Source organism: Carcharhinus amblyrhynchos, chromosome 29 (assembly GCF_965287045.1).
Source record: "Carcharhinus amblyrhynchos chromosome 29, sCarAmb.v2.hapA, whole genome shotgun sequence".
NCBI lineage: Eukaryota > Metazoa > Chordata > Chondrichthyes > Carcharhiniformes > Carcharhinidae > Carcharhinus > Carcharhinus amblyrhynchos.
The window spans coordinates 33426397-33448762 of NC_137352.1; the positions used below are offsets into that span (position 1 = coordinate 33426397).

General features: G+C 43.6%; 1 protein-coding gene across 5 annotated transcripts in view; it reads right to left on the reverse strand.

The window, feature by feature from the left end:
- arhgap32b (Rho GTPase activating protein 32b) overlaps positions 1–22366 on the reverse strand; it is a 529550-nt gene that overhangs the window by 225579 nt on the left and 281605 nt on the right. For all 5 annotated transcript variants that reach the window (XM_080214854.1, XM_080214856.1, XM_080214855.1 and 2 more), the window contains one exon: positions 5691–5777. In XM_080214854.1, coding sequence (XP_080070980.1) covers positions 5691–5777 — 87 coding nt within the window. The remainder of the gene's footprint in view (positions 1–5690; positions 5778–22366) is intronic.

Sequence of the window (22366 nt, forward strand, 5' to 3'; positions counted from 1 at the left end):
ATCAGCTCTTAGGTCAGGATAAAGCTGTGACCCCACTGAATCAATGAGTTACCTAAGGCTGGGTAATAAAGAGAAAACTGATGAATCTCCATGGAGACTGGAAGTATATTTGTAAGGAGAGGAAATAGTTTATTTTTAATATATGTTTATCACTAGACTGTTCACAGAGTACACCCAACATTGCATCCCCTAGCTGATCATCCAAGATTTTGCTTTCAAGAACTTCATACTCAACAATACAAACACCTTTATTTATATGGCACCTTTAGTGTGTAAGAGAACCAAGTCACATTTTGATACCAAACAAAATCTGACACTGAGCCATACAAGGAGATATTAGAGCAAATGACCAAAAGTTTGGACTTAAGTTAAAAGGCTGCAAACCAACATATACTCATATGTTCAAATATAAGAGTTAGGGGATGATGAAGTGGAGAAAGGTACAAGTACCATGCTAGGTATGAACACAGAAGGAAGCATGGTTGGGAAGGAGAAGGGCTATTTGGGTGCACAATGATACAAGAAAGTGATCAGAGATGGCATTATCTTTTACTGATACAGTGGGGGTAGCAAGGTTATGAGAGAACAAGATCGAAGGAATAGTTGTAAATATGGGTTCTATCCCCAAATAACAATGTAATCAGAGTTCAAAATCTCCTCGTGCCCTGCAATTGAACAGATTCTCTTGATTTGTGACTCATCCTATTAACCTTTTTTTATACGACAGCACATTGTATAAATTGATTTGGAAGGAAAATCTAGGGAACAGTGGACACATTTCCTAACTTTCGTCTTCTACAAGGCACAGACTCAGGCTGAGGCACCTGTCGCCCTCCAGGGCCTCATCCAGAATGTTCATTTTTTCACTGGTCTAATTGGTTTCTTTATCGGTTTCACCCTATCCACCAAACCACATCCCCCCTCCCCCGCCCCCCGCAACCATTTCTGTATTTGAAACCACAAGAAATAGTTCCTTTGTAAACATCACAATGATTTAGGAGTACCATGAACATGCAGCATTCACATTGCACTCCAATCAACCCAGACCCCACTCCACCCCATTATTACAACTCTGACTGTTGCAAAGGTCTCCAAGTTGTTGTAAATTTCATTCTCAGTTTTGCATCATTCAGTGACCCATAACATATTGACCCTAGACAGCATCTGTCGAAGTACCACCATCAATAAGAACTCTGTTCTTCCTAGTTCCCTAGGGCAGGTGCTGATCCTAGTTCCAAGGTCCACTATGTATGAAATCATTCTCACACACCTGTCTGAATGGAAACTGCTGTGGTAAATATGTATGCCTGAATGCATCTTATGTTCAGCATCAAAACCCAAACTATATAGTGTGAGCTTTACAGAATGAGCCACCATGCTCTCTGGATTTGTCTAGAAGTTCCCAAATGCTAGATCAGAAGAGAATTTTGCCCAGCCCATTCTGCAGGGCAGAAACATGAGCCATTCAGACAGGAAAGATGTATTCTATCTTTGACTCTACTTATATTCCTTTCTGTCTCGTTATTATTCTCGAATTGGCAAGCTTTAAAAGACAAAGAATTTAAGGATAATCCTCAAAGTGTGGCTGGGGACTGTGGGAGCGTGGAAACCATTCAGAAAGTTGAATGAATAGGATGCAGCAGAGATTGCTGGAGTGAGATGATACACACCAGAAGCATGCAAAACAAGTTTCAAATTATCGGTATTTCTATACTGTCATCCCTTATTTAAAGTTTAGCTGGGCACTGAAATACTTCAAATAGAATCTGACAGAGGTTTATAAGATGTTGAGAGGAATAGATAGGGTGGATTCTCAGAGGCTATTTCCCAGGGCTGAAATGGTCGCTATGAGAGGACACAGATTTAAGGTGCAGGGAAGCAAGTACAGAGGAGATGTTAGGGGTAAGTTTTCCACTCAGAGGGTGGTGAGTGAATGGAATCGCTGCCATCGGTGGTGGTGGAGGCGAACTCGCTGGGGTCTTTTAAAAGACTTCTGGATGAGTATATGGGATCTAATGGGATTGGGGGTTATAGATAGGTCAATGGCTTAGTAGGTATAGAAGTGATCAGCGCAGCTAGTGGGCCGAAGGGCCTGTAGTGTTCTAGAATCATGTGTCTGCTTTTTTTTTGATGATTTTCTTGTACTTTGTCTTCATGTGAAGATCTGGAAGAAGTAAATATCAAACAGTGGCTGCATTTGACAATGAATAGCAAGAGAGGTCACCCCTCCTTTGTTTACACATTTAGGCTGTGAACAATAGCTCATCAAGATACGGGTGGTTAGCTAAGCATCTCAGTCTGGTGAAGTATTAATATGTGGCAGAGACGAGATGCGTTATCATCGCTTAGAAACTGAAGTGTTAGATTTAAAATCCACCGAGGTGTCAAAGCCATGTTCTCTTTGCCTCAAGTTATAACAGATTAAAGACTTGTTTCCTGCTTGTTGAGAAAAGGTTGGAGACAGCTTTATAAACATCTGTTTAGTGAAGGGAAAAAGCACTTGGATCTGAGATGAGAGAAGTTTCTTATACAGGTATAGTTACTGGTGCTATTTGGGCATAACTGGCCTTCATTTAATTCATTCATATTTTTAGGATTACAGTAAAAAACCCTCGGCAAACCCAGATTTATGTAATTCACAAAATAATTCATCAAAACCACCACTTCGAAGGAGAAAGTACTTCATTAATCTAAAGACGTTAACTTGCTTTCAGGAAATGAATTAAACTAACAGAATTAAACATTGCTTCATCTACTTACTTAGAATCCCTACAGTGCAGAAGGAGACCATTCGGCCCATTAACCCTGTGCCAGCAAGAATCCCACCCAGGCTTTATTCTCATAACGCACACTTTATCCCACTAATCCCCCTGACACTAAGGGACAATTTAACATGGCCAATCCACCTAACCAGCACGTCTTTAGACTGTGGGAGGAAACCCACGCAGACATCGTCAGAACTTGTAAATTCCACACAGTATGCAACCATGCCACCACTGCTGACTTAATTTGCCTCTTTGCACATTTTTTCTTGTAATAAGCTTAATTTGAAATTTTAGCCTAAATAGAATGATCTTCTATGCATTGTTGTTTCTACTGAATAGAGCAGCAGTATGCAGCAGGCAAGCAAAAGGATATTTCAGTTCTCGAGACAGTGCAGAGGAGATTTATCAGAATAATTCCAAGGGTCAGAAGTTTTAGCTGCAAATTTGGAGAAATTGGGGTTCTCCTTGGACCAAAGGAGATTGAAGGAAGATTTGAAGTGTGGCAGATTTAGATAAATAAATTTGTTCCCATTGGATGATGTACAAGATTTTGGGCAAGAGATAGAAACATAGAAGAAAACTACAGCACAATACAGGCCCTTCGGCCCACAAGTTGTGCCGAACATGTCCCTACCTTAGAGATTACGAGGCTTACCTATAACCCTCAATCTTACTAAGTTCCATGTACTTATCTAAAAGTCTCTTAAAAGACCCTATCGAATCCGCCTCCACCACTGTTGCCAGCAGCCCATTCCAAGTAACCCACCACTCTCTGAGTGAAAAACTTACCCCTGACATCTCCTCCGTACCTATTCCCCAGCACCTTAAACCTGTGTCCTCTTGTGGCAACCACTTCAGCCCTGGGAAAAAGCCTCTGACTATCCACTCAATCAATACCTCTTATACACCTCAATCAAGTCACCCCTCATCCTTCGTCTCTCCAAGGAGAAAAGGCTGAGCTTTCTCAACCTATTCTCATAAGGCATGCTCCCCAATCCAGGCAATATCCTTATAAATCTCCTCTGCACTCTTTCTATGGCTTCCGCATCCTTCCTGTAATGAGGCAACCAGAACTAAGCGCAGTACTCCAAGTGAGGTCTGCCAGGGTCCTACACAGCTGCGACATTATCTCTCGACTCTTAAACTCAATTCCTCGACTGATGAAGGCCAGTACACCATACGCCTTCTTAACCACGGCTTCAACCTGCGCAGCTGCTTTGAGCGTCCTACGAACTTAGACCCCAAGATCCTTCTGATCTTCCACACTGCCAAGAGTCCTACCATTAATATTATATTCTGCCATCCTATTTGATCTGCCAAAATGAACCACTTCACACTTACCTGGGTTGAACTCCATCTGCCACTTCTCCACCCAGTCTTGCATTCTATCAATGTCTCGCTGCAACTTCTGACATCCCTCCACACTATCCACAACACCTCCAACCTTTGTCATCAGCAAACTTACCAACCCATCTCTCCACTTCCTCATCCAGGTCGTTTATAAAAATCACAAAGAGTAAGAGTCCCAGAACAGATCACTGGGGCAATCCACTGGTGACCAACCTCCATGCAGAATATGACCCATCTATAACCACTCTTTGCCTTCTGTGGGCAAGCCAGTTCTGGATCCACAAAGCAATGTCCCCTTGGATCCCATGCCCCCTCACTTTCTCGATAAGCCTTAAGATGTGAGGAACAATGATTTTTATGTAATAAGTGGTAATGGTCTAGAACTCTGCTCATAGTGATGTTGGAAGCAGAAACTATGAATGATTTCAAAAAGAAATGGGAGAGGCGCTTGAAGGAAATAAACCGTTCAGGGCTAAAGGGATCAGGCATGGAATTGGGACTGACCATTCTACAGAGAGTTTGTATTACCTGAATGGGTTAAACAGCCTCCTTCAGTTCCCGAATGATTCTGTGGCTCTGGTTCTTTCGCCAATGACTTTGAATCATTGTCCTCTGGTTCTCCACCCCCTCCACCAATGGAGGTAGTGTTCTCCCACTATTTACTCTGCCCTGACTCTCATGATTCTGAACACCTCCCGCACCCTCCCCCCCATCAAAGTTCCTCTGAATTTTCTCTTCTCTAAGACCAACTAGGTTTCTCCAATCTCTTCTCAGGACTGAATCCCGACATGATCTGCCCAAAACAAATCTACACTGCCTTTCCTTAATTAATCTACACTGACTGTTAATATTAGCCGAGATTATTGTTTTTAAAAGCTTTCTCACCATCAATATTAAACTAACCCGTTTGTAGTGCTGGGCTTATCTTTATATTATTTTTTGAACAAGGGTGTAACATTTGCAATTCCCCAGTCCTCTGGCACTACCCATTTCTGACAAGGTTTGGAAAATTACGGGCAATGCAATTTTGACCCTTACTGTTCTCAGTATCCCTGAATGCAAGTGATCTGGTCCTGGAGACTTATCAAATTAAATGCTGCCAGCTTTTTCATTAGCTTGAGTAGTGTACAGAGTATGCCACATGTGGTCCTCCCAATGTTCTGTTGATCCAAAGAAGCATCATAAACTGTAGAGTTCCATTTAAAAATAAGTAAACCTTGTCACAACATAATTCAGAACCCATGCTCAAGTCTGGCCACTGTTTCCAGTGGCAATGGCTGCAGCAATTTGGCTAAAATAAAACCCTCCAGGCTGAAGGCCTAGCTGCCACATATAGACTGATGCTCCAGTAACATGGTGCAGTATTGAACGAGACCAGGCATATAACTGAATTGATCAAGGACATGTATTTAGGCCAGTGTATTTCTCTTCCTTTTGCATTCATTCTTTACAGGTCTAATTTTATCAATCTTGACTCACAGATCATATTGTGTCTGTTGTATCACAGGGCAAAAGATGTATTAGTATGGGTGCTCATCTCATTAAAGCAATAATCAAAAATCTATGTAACCTTACCTGACAGGAGACCTGAACCAGAAACACAAGGTCTTTGGTATCAGCACCATTCCTGCTTGCATCACTCTGCTCCTCCGTCAGCGCCAGCTACACAAGGCCAAGGAATTGGGAAGGGGAGAAGGGGTAAAAGGGACAGAAAGATTTAAAAATACATATTAGTTTAAGGTCAAACAATTCATTAAATAATGCATGAGGGTCTGGCTCGTCACTGCTGACTCTGTAGTGTATTACGCTGGAGACAGTGTTAAACAAAGTGGAGGGGTGGGGGGGAGGAAGCTACAATCAGTGATGTCATTGCCAGTTGCCTAATACAAGCTCTCGTCAATCGGTGATTTCCAGCCAAACCCAATCTGTTTAAAAATGGATTGATCACTGCAGGAAGCTTCAGGTTCATACACAGATTCTGGTCCAAAGTGTTAACATATTAAATGTTCCATTTAAAAGCACACGCACACCATCCTTCCTGGACATAATAAAACACAGCAGACAATTAGCATAAAGAGAGGGTTCAGCCATTTATCTGCTACAAATGATTTCATGTCTTTTCCAATTCTGCCCCAGAGGAAACAAAGAGCGAGGACTTGTATGTAATTTGATAGAATTGAAACCTTTTTTCTGTGTCAATTCCACCCTCAGATCACCTTTGTGAGAATGGATCCGTTCTTTGCATTATTTGTGTAAGACAACCGTGACGGTTGTGACTCTCTTGCAAAACACAGAGCTTAATGAAGAAAAATGCATGAATCGCTTAAGTGCCCGTCCTTCTGATGATGTACATTTATTAGATAACAAGGCACTGAATGATCAAAGCAGAGTGTGCACTGAGCAGCACCCATTTCAAAGGGAGAATATCACTGCAGCCTCGCACTTACCCTTCCTAACAATGCTTTCCTCACAATATACAGACCAGCAGAAATTTAACAGCCCCTCTGAGTCATGTCCAGGCACAAGTTAAATGCTAGAACTGTACAGCAAGAAAAAACATCCATCCTCCGAATGCTAGTTTGAAAAGCTTGTTCAGTCAATCTGTAAAAATCCGTCGCCTGAATCGAGCACACCACACGGTGATCGTTCAGATTGTTTATAAGCTGAGCCGCTGAGCTCCCTGTTAACCCATTTCTGTACTGCCCATTTCATACTCAATTTGCTTGGCTAAGGCAGCTGCTCTGTAGTAGGAAGGGTCCCAGAGGACGAGGACCGACAGCATGGAGCACGGCAGCAGCCAAGAGCAACACAGGAGTACGTGCAGCAATGATGTGCCTGCCAGACATTTCACTGCTCAAAGCACTCAGTAGGGACATGAGCAGTTCATGTAAGAGTCTTTATCTCAAACATGACATTCACTCATTAAATAAAAACAATGCTTGGCTTCTGAGCAGCCATGCAGCAATGTTCAGACTGATTGTGTATGCTGGAAGCTCATTAGGGCTGGGCTATTGGACAGATTCCGAACTCTCGCATTATACATCCTTTTCAAACCAGAAGGTCAGAGCTTGGCTTAGTGCTGAACTTGCTACTCTAAATCATCCTTTTTTTTATTTCTCTTACTAGAGAGGACGAACTATTTCAATGGTACCAGTCAGAACTGAGGATTTTTCAAATGCTGTGCTTACATTGCTTTCAGTTTCTGGTAAGGGATTCCATGCTGGCTGTATGTTTCTCCTCCCCTATCCCGTATGCAAACTGTACATGACATTGAGCTCATCTTAACCTCTCACCAGTCATTCTCGCTACTTAAAGTAAAATGCAACACAGACTCTATGTCAGGACATGTACAAGCATTTCAAAATCAGGAGCTAACAGTCCAGTGTTGAAAGTTATATCAAACCAAAGTCGTGAAGAGCAAGGGCTAATGTGAATGGATGAGTAAAGACAGTCTTAAAGAAAATCAAACAAAATGTATCTTGCAGCTTTCATTTGCTTTGAGAATAGGAACAAGACATGGGACTGCAGGCAAGTTCATTAACCTTTTTGCATTGACGACAGGATCATTTCACAAATGAAATGGATAAACCAGCATGTTGTAAACACAGTGGGTGAAATGCCTTAAACACCATGTGATCATGTGTTCGGATATCTAGCAAAAAAAAGCCTTTTGCAGGAAAACATAATTTAAACAGTAATTGCCCTCTACAGGGTTAAACTCTGATACTGCGATATTTCTGAACCAGTGATGCATTTCACCCTTGAGGGGCGGAGAGGGGGATAAGTATTGTGCAACTTCACTAATAAAATTATTACGCTATCCCTTACTTCTAGCTGATGAAGCAGAGCCATCGCTCCTTGTGTATCACACAGCACCACACTATTGCCCAGGGAGATGAAACACAGTTATTTGGGAATCATATCCAGTAGAATTGGTCAAACATTTCCATTTGATCATCCAGCCAATAAGACCATGCAAGTTGATTTTAACAAAGTATATTCACAGTTTTTTTAAAATAAGGAGAACAGAATCTCTAGTCCAACCCCCGTTTCAAATCAAGAGAACCCACACACCAGTGGAACCTTTTACACTCTCCAGTGCATGTTCAGGTCAGCAGTACATCCATTCACATTTGTTTCAGCAATCTGTCACTGCTGTTAATCTGATCGCTGAACTCTGCGTCTCACCAATACTGACGGGAAAGGCAAACACAAAACCATCACATAAAAATTTTGTTGTAAAATGGCAAAAGCAATTAGAAACTGAATGTCTGCTGTTCCTGAGCCTGAAAGGCATATTTGGTTTTTTTTTAGATGACATATTCTTCATATTAACATAGCCCTCAGACTGGTAATTGAGGGCCTAAATTTGAATTTTAATACGTGATTTGTGTTCTTTGTGTAAGCTCTTCTGTGCAATATGGCATTCCCCAGAGTCACAGGGGTTTGACATTCACTGTATCTGCTGCTAATCTCAAACGTCATAAACAATAACAGCATCCTATGCACATGGCATTTTCCACTCTGTCCTTACCCAAAAGCCATCACACTGCCCTTCAGAAGGTGCATTTGAAAGTTTTTAGTCCCCAGGACAGAAGGCAATTTTCACCACTTACGCAAAAGAAACTGGAGATAGCTGCTAAGCCCTGGAGCTTGTTTGCTATTCAATTAGATCATCATTGATCTGCATTCATTTGCATTCTGTATTCCATTTGGCCACTTTAATTTTGTAATCTTTGATATTTTTATCTAACAATCTGAGTTTCGGAATTTTCAATTGGTCTCCCGCATTTTTTTTTTGAAAGGACGAAGGTGCGGATTTCCACTACCCTGATTTGATTTGATTTATTATTGTCACATGTATTAGTATACAGTGAAAAGTATTGTTTCTTGCGCAATATACAGGCAAAGCATACCATCCATAGAGAAGGAAATGAGAGAGTTAGTGTAACACTATGTGAGGTATGTCCATTCATTTTATTCCCTGATAGCAGCAGGGAAGAAGCTACTCTTGAGTCAGATGTTTCGTGGCCTCAGAATTTTGTATCTTTTTCCAAAAGAAAGAAAATGGACGACAGAATGTCCAGGATGCATGGGGTCCTTAATTATGCTGGCTGCTTTACGAGGCAGGGGCAAGCGCAGACAGAGTCAATGGATGGGAGGCTGGTTTGCATGATGGATTGGGCTACGTTGATGACCTTTTGTAATTTCTTATGGTCTTGTACAGAGGAGCACAGAAGAGGAGCAATACCAAGCTGTGATACAATCAGAAAAAATGCTTTCTATGGTGCATCTGTAAAAGTTGGTGAGAGTTGTAGCTGTGTGAGCATTTCCTCTGCATAAGGAAGTGCTTCTGCACAGCACCATGAAAGGCTGAGCTCTCATTTTAAAATTATGTTCCCTTGTTTTGGATCCCTTCACCAGAAGAAATAGTTTATTTCCATCTACCCAATTAAATACTTCAGGGCCTCATCCATCCATCCATCATATTGTTACTGGCCTCAGGCACTACTGTCTTTCTGAATTCAAAGTCCAACAAGATTTGACATTGGGCTCAGAGAAAAATCATGGACATTTAACAAAGCTTTCTCAGACCTAACAAAAGAGATAGGAAAAGGAATTTTAAAAAAATGTGGAAGTCAGGATGCAACAGCATACATGATCACAGGGTTAAAGGTGAAGACGTACAGAAGATCATAAGCACACATTTAAATACATTTCCAACATCTTGTTTTCCATCTGTTATTGATCTTCCCAATTCTTTCACTGCCACTGCTATTCATCATCTGCTCAGCACAATTTTCAGAATTCTTCCTCAACAAGTTCATGTTTGACATCAAAAGAGGCATATGTCATAATCTCCCTACCTCACACTGCATGATTTCTGTCAGCATCAATTCTGTGCCTAACCTCGCCCCCCCCCCCTTCCCCCCACCCCGTCTCCAACAGCTCTACACTCCTCCAGCTCCTACCCACTATGGAGTTGTAACCCAGCAACAGCAAGTGCCTTCAGGAAAGGAGCAGAGGAAATCAAGAAGAAAGTAGCAGAACTTCATTTCATGCACAGGAAAACAGAACCAAGCATTATACATAGTGTATGTCACGATGTACAAGGGTTGCCAACAGATCTCCAGTGTCTCACATATACACAAGGTCTCTCAGTGACCCACTTAGATTCTTCCCCACACCGACTTTTTGCATATACTTATTCACTTTTCTCCTATAAGCTGTAATCGATTCTGCTATCCACTGCCTTTCCACCCCCTTGTTGTTGGTCAGATATTCACAACATAACAACTCTATGTATAAAAGGTTCTGGCCTCTTTCTTCATTCTTCTGATGATGCTTTTAAATTGACTTACTGATTGACTAACCAGAGAAAATAGTTTTCCACTGAGTTAGCTTATAACTAAAATGATTCAACTGTCCATGATGCCAATTTTGCAAAGGTAAGCTTCAAGATCTCTTTCCTTTGAGGTTGAGCCACCTTTGAATAAATGGCACTAATTTTTTTTTATATATGGGTCTCTGTTCAGAACAGCACTGAAACGACAGCACAGTAAATCCAGATTATTATCAGCATGTTTGGTTCCCCCTTTACTCACGGTGTACTGTGCTTCAGTGGAAGGCAAAAAGAAAGAGGCATTTGAGTATGATACAGTAGGAGAGACAGAGATACCTTCTTCCCATCCCTTGCCTAATCACCAGGACTCAGCACAACATACTCTACTGGAAAGTGGCATTTCAGATCAAATTAAAGATTCCCAGGAGCCCAAGTCAATGTCACATCATCTTAGCCCAAAGTTACGTTCCCTTACCTGATACCTGACGTAAACCAAATGACTGTCAGTGAGTGAGTGTGAGAGAGGGAGAGAGAAATGTCTAACTGGAGAACATTACTAAGAGGCTGTCAGATTGTCAGCTTGAGCACAGCCTCTCAGGGTTCACCATGCCAGCCAGAGCAACCAGAACAGGAGAGTGAGGTCAGTCACAGCCATATGATTTCTGAGATAACTATCTTAGTTTCCAAAGCTTCAGATTTTACCTGAGAGTAGCAGATCAAAGTTGGGACTTTGACATTATTGACAAAGTAAAAGTCCACTGTTTCTTTGCAAGTCTGTGGCCTTGTTGGGTGTTCAGTAATTATCCTGCACAGGTGGAAAATGAACCACAAGCAAACCCTCAACTCAGATTAATTTTTCAACGGGCACCATCTCCCACTAAATGTTCCAGCCTCAAAATCAGAGCTTAGTACATCAACTAGCTTAGCAAGCACAGGAATCTGAGACACTTGACCATCTTCTGGGAACTAACTTCTAAAGCATGAAAATGTGCAGTTCTGACAGAGAAGGCGGGCAGTGAATTACAATCAGCACTGCTGAGAAACTGAACAGCTCCCTTATACTGAACACTCTGATTAACTCATACCTGCATAAAGATATGAGCCATGTCTGTAAATCTTTGTGATGATGAAGAACTGCTGCAGTCCATATGTACAGCAGCTATTCCTCTCACCAGCATGATAAGTCATTCAAATAACAGAAACAACAAAAAAACGTCAAAGTATTAACAAATGCGTACTGCATTACATTGCTTTATCTAGTGCCCCAACAGGCCTGTGTCAATCTGAATAATTAATGAGCTGGATAATTCTAAACGAGAAATGCAGCCATCTTCAGGGTGTGGAAAACTAACACACAGGTACAACAGCTGGAGAACCCCCCTACACATTCAACACAGGATCAAGGTGAAATCAGATCACCTCAAACTCCTCAGTGAAACAGAAAATGGTCAGGTTTCTCTCCACAATTGAATTCGCTCTCTGCGTCACAAGAAAGCAGGATGAAAACACAAGTTTTTATTTTACAGTTTCCATCTCTGCAGCATTTTAGTTACATGGGTAAGACGGGTATAGAGGGATATGGGCCAAAAGCGGACAATTGGGGCTCGCTAATGGTTTTAATTAGTGGTTAAAAAGGGCAGCTTGGACAAGTTGGGCCGGAAGGCCTATTTCCATGCTGTAAACCTCTATGACTCGCTATCAGTCTAATCAGAGACAATAGAAATCTTACAACACCAGGTTGAAGTCCAATAGGTTTACTTGTTAGCACAAGCCACAAGCTTTCAGAGTGCTGCTCGTTCATGAGGTGAACAGCACCTTCTTCAAGTGCTTACCCCAGTCGAACACTGGCATCTTCACATCATGGCTCTAATCAGGGAGGCAGGCATATTGTTGGAGATGTTTTTATTTCTTATTATTCTTTCATGATATGACTGTCGCTGGCTTGGCCAGGATTTATTGCTCATCTATAATTTCCCAAGAAGATAGTGGAGAGCCATCTTCTTGAACTGCTGCAGTTCATATGGTCCATGTACACCCACATTGCTGTTAGGGAGGAAATTCCAAATTTTGACTCAGCAAAAATGAAGGAATGGCGATATATTTCCGAGTCAAGATGGTGTGTAGTTTGGAGAGGGATCGGCAGGTGGCGTGTTTCCAAGTGTCTGCTGTTCCAGTCCTTCCAGGTGGTGGAGGTTGCAAGTTTGAAAGATTTTTTTGAAGAAGCCTGGGTGAGTTGCTGCAGTGCAGCTTCTGGATGATCCACACTTCTGCCACTGTACAAAGGTGGTGGTGATGATGTTAAAGGAGGTGAATGAGGTGCCATACAAGTTGCTTTATCCTGAATGATAAAGCTGCACTCGTCCAAGCGAGTGGAGAATATTTGATCATACTCAAACTTGGCCGTGTAGATTGTGGATAGGCTTTGGAAAAGAGTTCATTGCTGCAAAATTTCCAGTCTCCGATGTTCTCTTGTAGCCATGGCTAGGCCAGTTCAGTTTCTGGTCAATGGTAACCAGAACGTTGATGGTGATTCAGCATGACATTATTATTCAGCAATGCCATTGATTGTTAGATTCTCTCTTGTGGTAAATGTTACTTGCCACTTATCGGCGCAAGTCTAAACGTTGCCCAGATGTTGCTGCATATGGACACAGATTGCTTCAGTGTCTGAGGAATTGCGAATGATAAGGAACATTGTGCAGTCATCAGCAAAAATGCCCACTTTTGACCTTACGGTGAAGGGCAAGTCACTGATGAATCAGCTGAAGATATGGATAGTTTGGAGGGATATCAGAAGTTGCAGCGTGACATAGATAGGACGCAAGACTGGGCGGAGAAGTGGCAGGTGGACTTCAACCCGGATAAATGTGTGGTGGTACATTTTGGCAGGTCAAATGGGATGAAGGAATATAATATTAAGGGTAAGACTCTTAGCAGTGTGGAAGATCAGAAGGATCTTGGGGTCCGGGTTCATAGGACTTTCAAATCGGCTTCGCAGCTACAGGATGTGGTGGAGAAGGCGTATGGTGTACTGGCCTTCATCAATCGAGGAATTGAGTTCAGGAGTCGGGAGACAATGCTGCAGCTGTATAAGACCCTGGTCAGGCCCCACTTGGAGTATTGTGCTCAGTTCTGGTCACCTCATTACAGGAAGGATGTGGAAGTCATTGAAAGGGTGCAGAGGAGATCTACAAGGATATTGCCTGGATTGGGTGGCATGCACTCTGCACTCCCTCCAAGGCCAAAATATCCTTGCGTAAGTGCGGTGACCAAAACTGCACACAGCACTCTAGCTGCGGCCTTACCAGTGCCCTGTACAGCTGCAGCAAGACCTCCCTACTTTTATATTCAATCCCCCTCGCTATGAAGGCCAGCATCCCATTCGCCTTCCTGACCACCTGCTGCACCTGCAGGCTGGGTTTTTGTGACTCATGCACAAGGACCCCGAGATCCCTCTGCACCGTCGCATGCTGCAGTTTTTCGCCACGTAAGTAATAGTCCTTCCTACCATTATTCCTACCAAAGTGGACAACCTCACATTTGCCAACATTAAATTCCATTTGCCAGTTCCTGGCCCGTTCGCCCAGCCTATCTAGATCCTTCTGCAGACTCTCCACACCCTCCGTGCAATTTGCCTTTCCACCAATCTTGGTGCCATCAGCAAATTTCGACACCATACACTCGGTTCCCTCCTCCAGATCATCTATATAAATGGTGAATAGCTGAGGCCCCAGCACTGACCCCTGGGGCACTCCACTAGTCACCAACCGCCAATCCGAATAGCACCCATTGACCCCCCACTCTTTGCCTCCTATTTGACAGCCAATCATCTATCCACGCTAACACCCTACCCCCAACTCCATGCCCCCTGACCTTCTGCAATAACCTCTTGTGAGGCACCTTGTCAAACGCCTTCTGAAAATCAAGAAACACCACATCCACCGGCTCTCCTCTATCCACCGCCCTAAACACATCCTCATAGAACTCCAATAAATTTGTCAGACACGACTTCCCCTTAACGAAACCGTGCTGCATCTGCTCTACCAAACAATTCTCCTCAAGATGCCTCACTATTTTCTCCTTGATCAAGGATTCTAACATTTTTCCTACAACAGACATTAAACTAACCGGCCTATAATTCCCCGCCTTTTGCCTGCCACCCTTCTTAAACAACGGCGTAACATTAGCCGATTTCCAATCTTCCGGCACTTCCCCGGAATCCAGCGACGTTTGGAAAATAATCACCAAGGCATCCACTATCACCTCCGCCATTTCCTTCAGAACCCTTGGATGCATTCCATCCGGTCCTGGGGACTTGTCCACAATCAGTCCCTCCAGTCTGTCGAGCACCGCCTCTCTAGTAACCTGGGCAATTATAAGAAAGATGTCCTATGATTACCACCCCTCAATTTAAAGCTATGTCCCCTCATGTTAGCCATCATCATCCAAGGAAAAAGGCTCTCACTGTCCACCCTATCTAACCCTCTGATCATCGTACATGCCTCAATTAGGTCACCTCGTAACCTTCTTCTCTCCAATGAAAATAACCTCAAGTCCCTCAGCCTTTCCTCATAAGACCTTCCCACCATACCAGGCAACATCCTGGTAAACCTCCTCTGCACCCCTTCCAATGCCTCCACATCTTTCTTATAATGCGGCGACCAGAACTGTACGCAATACTCCAAGTGCGGCCGCACCAGAGTTTTGTACAGTTGCAACATGACCTCACGGCTCCGAAATTCAATCCCTCTACCAACAAAAGCTAACAAACCGTACGCCTTCTTAACAACCTTATCAACCTGGGTGCCAACTTTCAGGGAGCTATGCACATGTACACCGAGATCTCTCTGCTCGTCAACATTACTAAGAGTCCTTCCGTTAGCCCTATATTCTGTATTCCTGTTACTCTTACCAAAGTGAATCACCTCACACTTTTCCGCATTAAACTCCATTTGCCACCTCTCGGCCCAGCTCTGCAGCTTATCTATGTCCCTCTGTAAACTGTAACATCCATCCTCACTGTCTACAACTCCTCCGGCTTTGGCGTCATCAGCAAATTTACTAATCCATCCTTCTAAACCCTCATCTAGGTCATTTATAAAAATGACAAAAGCAGTGGCCCCAAAACAGATCCCTGAGGTACACCACTTGTAACTGCACTCCAGGTTGAATATTTCCCATCAACCACCACCCTCTGTCTTCTATCAGCTCGCCAATTCCTGATCCAAACTGCTAAATCACCCTCAATCCCATGCATCTGCATTTTCTGCAATAGCCTACCATGGGGAACCTTCTCAAATGCTTTACTAAAATCCATATACACCACGTCAACTGCCTTACCCTTATCCGCCTCTTTGCTCACCTTTTCAAAAAACTCGATAAGGTTTGTGAGGCACGACCTACCCTTCACAAAACCGTGTTGACTATCCCTAATCAATTTATTTCTCTCTAGACAATTATAAATCCTATCCCTTATAATTCTTTCCAATTGTCGCTGTGAATTTACATAACTGTGCAACAACCTATATTCTCGTCTTCCCTGCTGCTGCCAAAACCAAACAGCAGGCCCGCAGCACGAAAGTTTGCATACTGGAGTGTCGAATAGCTGTGAGATCACACAAGTCACCACACGAACATGAACAGGGCTTTCTCTTCAATGGCGCTCCTCAGTCTGGGTAATGGTAAGAGCATCAAATGAATGTTTTTTTTAAACAGAATTCCTTTCAATGGACTGGCTTTGAAGAATGAAAACATTTCTATAATCAAATTACTACTGAAAGAACTCTAGTTAGGACATTGCTCTGCAATTCACTGAACCTGCGCAACACAAATGATATGAGCACATGCGCCCCCAACATCCAGAGCACAGCAGTTGTGCAGATGGCTACAGACCAGCTACAAAACATATATTATTGACAGTAAATTTCAAAGTCCCGACAGTTTTATATGAAATTTGCAGCGAATTGTGGCAACTCTGCATATGCAAGTATTGAGAGGCTGTCTAATAGACAACACATGCCCTCAAAGTACACTTTCTATAGACAGTGAGCAATCACACATGTGCACAAAGATGCTGACACGCGCGCACACGCACAAAGATGCTGACGCGCGCACACGCACAAAGATGCTGACGCGCGCACACGCACAAAGATGCTGACGCGCGCACACGCACAAAGATGCTGACGCGCGCACACGCACAAAGATGCTGACGCGCGCACACGCACAAAGATGCTGTCACACGCGCACAGATACTGAGACACACACAGGCAGAGATACTGAGACACACACACGCAGAGATACTGAGACACACACACGCAGAGATACTGAGACACACACACACGCAGAGATACTGAGACACACACACGCAGAGATACTGAGACACACACACACGCAGAGATACTGAGACACACACACACGCAGAGATACTGAGACACACACACGCAGAGATACTGAGACACACACACACGCAGAGATACTGAGACACACACACGGGCAGAGATACTGAGACACACACACGGGCAGAGATACTGAGACACACACACGCAGAGATACTGAGACACACACACACAGAGATACTGAGACACACACACACGCAGAGATACTGAGACACACACACACGCAGAGATACTGAGACACACACACACGCAGAGATACTGAGACACACACACACGCAGAGATACTGAGACACACACACACGCAGAGATACTGAGACACACACACGGGCAGAGATACTGAGACACACACACGCAGAGATACTGAGACACACACACACACGCAGAGATACTGAGACACACACACACACGCAGAGATACTGAGACACACACACGGGCAGAGATACTGAGACACACACACGGGCAGAGATACTGAGACACACACACGGGCAGAGATACTGAGACACACACACACGCAGAGATACTGAGACACACACACGCAGAGATACTGAGACACACACACACGCAGAGATACTGAGACACACACACGCAGAGATACTGAGACACACACACACGCAGAGATACTGAGACACACACACACGCAGAGATACTGAGACACACACACGCAGAGATACTGAGACACACACACACGCAGAGATACTGAGACACACACACACGCAGAGATACTGAGACACACACACGGGCAGAGATACTGAGACACACACACGCAGAGATACTGAGACACACACACACGCAGAGATACTGAGACACACACACACGCAGAGATACTGAGACACACACACGCAGAGATACTGAGACACACACACACGCAGAGATACTGAGACACACACACATGCAGAGATACTGAGACACACACACGGGCAGAGATACTGAGACACACACACGCAGAGATACTGAGACACACACACACACACGCAGAGATACTGAGACACACACACACACGCAGAGATACTGAGACACACACACGGGCAGAGATACTGAGACACACACACGGGCAGAGATACTGAGACACACACACGGGCAGAGATACTGAGACACACACACACGCAGAGATACTGAGACACACACACGGGCAGAGATACTGAGACACACACACACGCAGAGATACTGAGACACACACACACGCAGAGATACTGAGACACACACACACGCAGAGATACTGAGACACACACACACACGCAGAGATACTGAGACACACACACACACGCAGAGATACTGAGACACACACACACACGCAGAGATACTGAGACACACACACACACGCAGAGATACTGAGACACACACACACACGCAGAGATACTGAGACACACACACACGCAGAGATACTGAGACACACACACGGGCAGAGATACTGAGACACACACACGCAGAGATACTGAGACACACACACACACGCAGAGATACTGAGACACACACACACGCAGAGATACTGAGACACACACACACGCAGAGATACTGAGGCACACAGACACTCACACACACAGACACTGAGACACACACATGAAATGAGACAGCAGGTTCTCCCTGCTCTTGGGCCAAGTGCTTCTCTCTCCGGAGATCTCATGTTTCAGCTGGAATGACCTCTTTGCTCTCCTGCAGAGTTATTTTGCCAATACGGAATGCCCCAGCACCTCTTGTGAATGTTCTCTGATAATGTGGTATGCGACTGAGATTAAATTTTACCTTCATTAGAAAAGTGTCAGTACTTCAGCAAAACCTCCAGTTAATGCTTCAGTCTCAGTTCCTGTGGGGGCAAGCCACTTGAAAATAACTCACGGTACTGGGATTTTCACTGTTGGAGAAACCGGATCCACTCCATACATATTTTTTAACATGCTCACTGAGACCATCACATTTTGTTCATGCTGAACAGCAATACCCTAATAGGACAATCTGGACTTGCATCTGTAGTTATATCTCAGTTCCTGCTGCCATACCACAAGCTTCAAACCACAGCTAGGAAGTAATCAGTTTTACTAAATCCAGGGAGACCAGGATGATTCATCACACACTAATGATACATAGACCACTTCAGTCACAGGATTCAATAATGAGGCAAAACTCAAAACACTTCAGTCAGAAGAAAACAAACTTCATATCAAATACATCACAAACATTCCTTTTTCACTTGGTCGCACCACGTGAAGCTGAGTGTCGAAGTTATTCAAACTGAAAAGCCAAAAACATTTAACGTCTGCACACATTGGCACTAACAGAAATGAGTTCCAAATACAGCAAATGTAGAACAGAGGGGACCAGCTGTTTGTTTCCAGCCTTCTCAGCACTGACATCAGATTTCTTGGATTTACAGCGTGTCCTTATCATTACAATTCTGGGTCTTGGAAAAGAACCAGTTCCAGTACAAGATGGTCCAATCAGCCTCAATTTTAACAATGTAGAGGACGACAACCTTCAGCATTGATATTACTGGAAAACTCTTCAAGGCCATTCATAGCAGTGGGAGGGTGGGGCTGACAGATCCAATTGGGATTGGGAGGAATTACAGGAAAGAACGGGGAGTTAAAGAGGGAGATTTTATGAGGGTTTTGAAGGTGGAGAGAGTTGTAACAAAGCAGAGGGGTTGAGGAAAAGAATTGCAAGCTGCAGAGCTCTAGTGCCTGAAAGTTTTGTCATCAATAGCATTTCAGGCAGAAACTGACAAAGGGAAGCCATATCAGTACCAGTGGGCCGCGCTCCAAAGAGTGGAGGGGGTGATCTGTGACATAGTCCTGAAGACTTCATTAACTTGGTCAAACAGGTAGGAAGGCATGGATGAGGCAATAGGTGAGTGGGATACAATTCGAAGCAGATCTGGGGGAGTTGGAGTTGATGTTGCAAACACGTTGGAGTTTTTGAGCTTGAAGACAATATCATGAGTATTGATCTGAATAAACAAGCAATATGGCCCTGTGAAGTTTAGAACATAGAACATTACAGCGCAGTACAGGCCCTTTGGCCCTTGGTGTTGCGCCGACCAGTGGAACCAATCAAATGACCCTCTAACCTAAACTATTCCAATGCTATCCATATGCCTGTCCACTGACCATTTGAATGCCCTTAAAGTTGGTGAGTCCACAACTGCTGCAGGCAGGGCATTCCATGCCCTTACTACCCTCTGAGCAAAGAACCTACTTCTGACATCCGTCCTATAATTACCACCCCTTAATTTAAAGCTACATCCCCTCGTGTTAGCCATCACCATCCGAGGAAAAAGGCTCTCAAAAAGGTTTAAACTAGCTCAAAGTAACAGCACAGCTTCACCCAAACAAGCTGACACCCAGGAGCAGTAGTAGTTCACTTGATGCTGGATGGCCCAGCCACAGTGGTGAAGTTAAGGGTGTGGTAAAAGAGTGAAGTGTTTTTAAATAATGCCACAAACGGTGTATACAAGGTATGAGGCTAGGAGAGAGCTAATTGCAGAATTTTCAAGTTTGCCTGAAGTGATTGAGCAAACACAGGAGAATCTGCAGATAAGAAGCATAACAGCACTGAGAGTGGTGGAGCACTCATTGCAGGAGACAGGAGATGGGTACATAGCTTGAATTTGCTTCAGGTCTTCAAATGAGGCTTTGAGAGACTTCCCTAAATTCCTCAGGGGACCATAGGAACACTCGAATGGATAGTTTCAGTATTGGTGGCATTCTGCTTGATGCTGCTAGGATTTTTAAGCTGTCAAGTTCCTATCTGAGGAGGAAGTCAATTTCCACTGGATCAATAGTTACCCGATAAAGCGATTGTGGTAATCTGCCAAGTTTAAATATAGAGTGTAGTGCAGATTGGTGATATCAAAGGCATTACTAACATCTTTTGATTCAGTGATAATGCACTTCACTAAGGAGTGCGAACAGTTTGTGTCCATCATAAAATCAGAGAACACAGAAGACAGCCACTCAGCCTCGTGTCTGTACCGACCTTATGAAACAGCTATCAAATTAGTCACATTACCCATACTGCCCAACAGCCCTGCAAATTTCAGCTTTAAAATTACACATCCAATTCCCTTTTAAATTCACTTGATGTTGTAGCAAATCACTGATGTCGCAGGACCATGCAGGGCCGATGCTTGCTCAGCAAGGTCTGGACTTGGCTGAATGTCGCAGCTCCCTGTGTTGGTCTGTCTTATTCCAAACATCGTACAGCCACTTCTTACAAATGTGTCTCTCTTGAATCCAAAGAAAATGTGAGATGCTGTCATAGGATGTTTGAGCAGCAAACATTTACTATAACGGTTGTGTAGGTGATCATCACTAGAATATTGGATTTTGCATAGTATGTAAAACATTTGGTAGATATTCTGACCTACTTAATCTGTTTTGGGTTAGTGCTGCAGGATGCGCATAATGCCAAGAATACTGGCAGGCAAATTATCTGAGTAGAAAATTCAGTGAAAGGTCATTGGTTTTTACTGCGTTTTATTTTCTAATTGGCCTAATGTGAACAGAGGACTGATTGGATGATGTTATTACCATATTGCCTGAGAGAAGACCTTGCTTTCATATATTCATTACTGCATGTACAACTCTGATAGTGAATAGACATTTCAATTGTAGGTCCTGGAGGAGAATGAACTGTTCAATTTAGTCCCATTTTCAAACAGCAGGGATAGACAATAGAAGATAAAACACCAAAGGTCAGAAAGCACATGTAGACATATAATTGATCTGAGAACTTCCACACGCTAGCTGGAATTCTGCTGGAAAACACACATTGGCACTAGTTTATTCAAGGACCGAGTAGAATTCATCCTCTTTTCTGGACATAACATCCTGTACAACAACAGGAGGCAGCTCAAATCTTATCAAATTGCATCCGTCTTTAAAATGTAGGCAACGTATAAGACAGATCACACTTAAAAGATGCAAGGGTGCAGTAAAAAACTGGAAATGCTGCCATCTAGGGATAGTCATGATGTGGAGATGCCAGCGTTGGACTGGGGTAAACACAGTAAGAGTCTCACAACACCAGGTTGAAGTCCAACAGGTTTATTTGGTAGCAAACACGACAAGCTTTCGGAATTTGTCCCTTCATCAGGACTCACCTGACGAAGGGACAAACCTCGAAAGCTAGTGGCGTTTACTACCAAATAAACCTGTTGGGACTTCTTACTGTATCTAGGGATAGAGCAGCCCATTCTGAGCAGTAAAAGTTAAGACTAATAAATATTGTTGGCCAGTAGAGGGCAGCCATTTCACTTCATTTCAACGGGCAGAATTTACAGCAGCCTGTTGCAGGGGGGAACATGGCTTCTGGCCCCACTTAATCAAGGCAATCACCATCATCCCCTCCTGGGATTAAGTCAGGAGGGAAGAAGGGGGAATGTCACTTGGTATGCTGGAAAAAAAAACACCTCACTGACCTTGCCTCAGACTCCCCTTCTTCCCCATCTCTTCCTTACTCACCTGAGTCCAGGGACCCAGCAATGATCCGTGGTAAAGTCCCTGGACTATTACCAACAG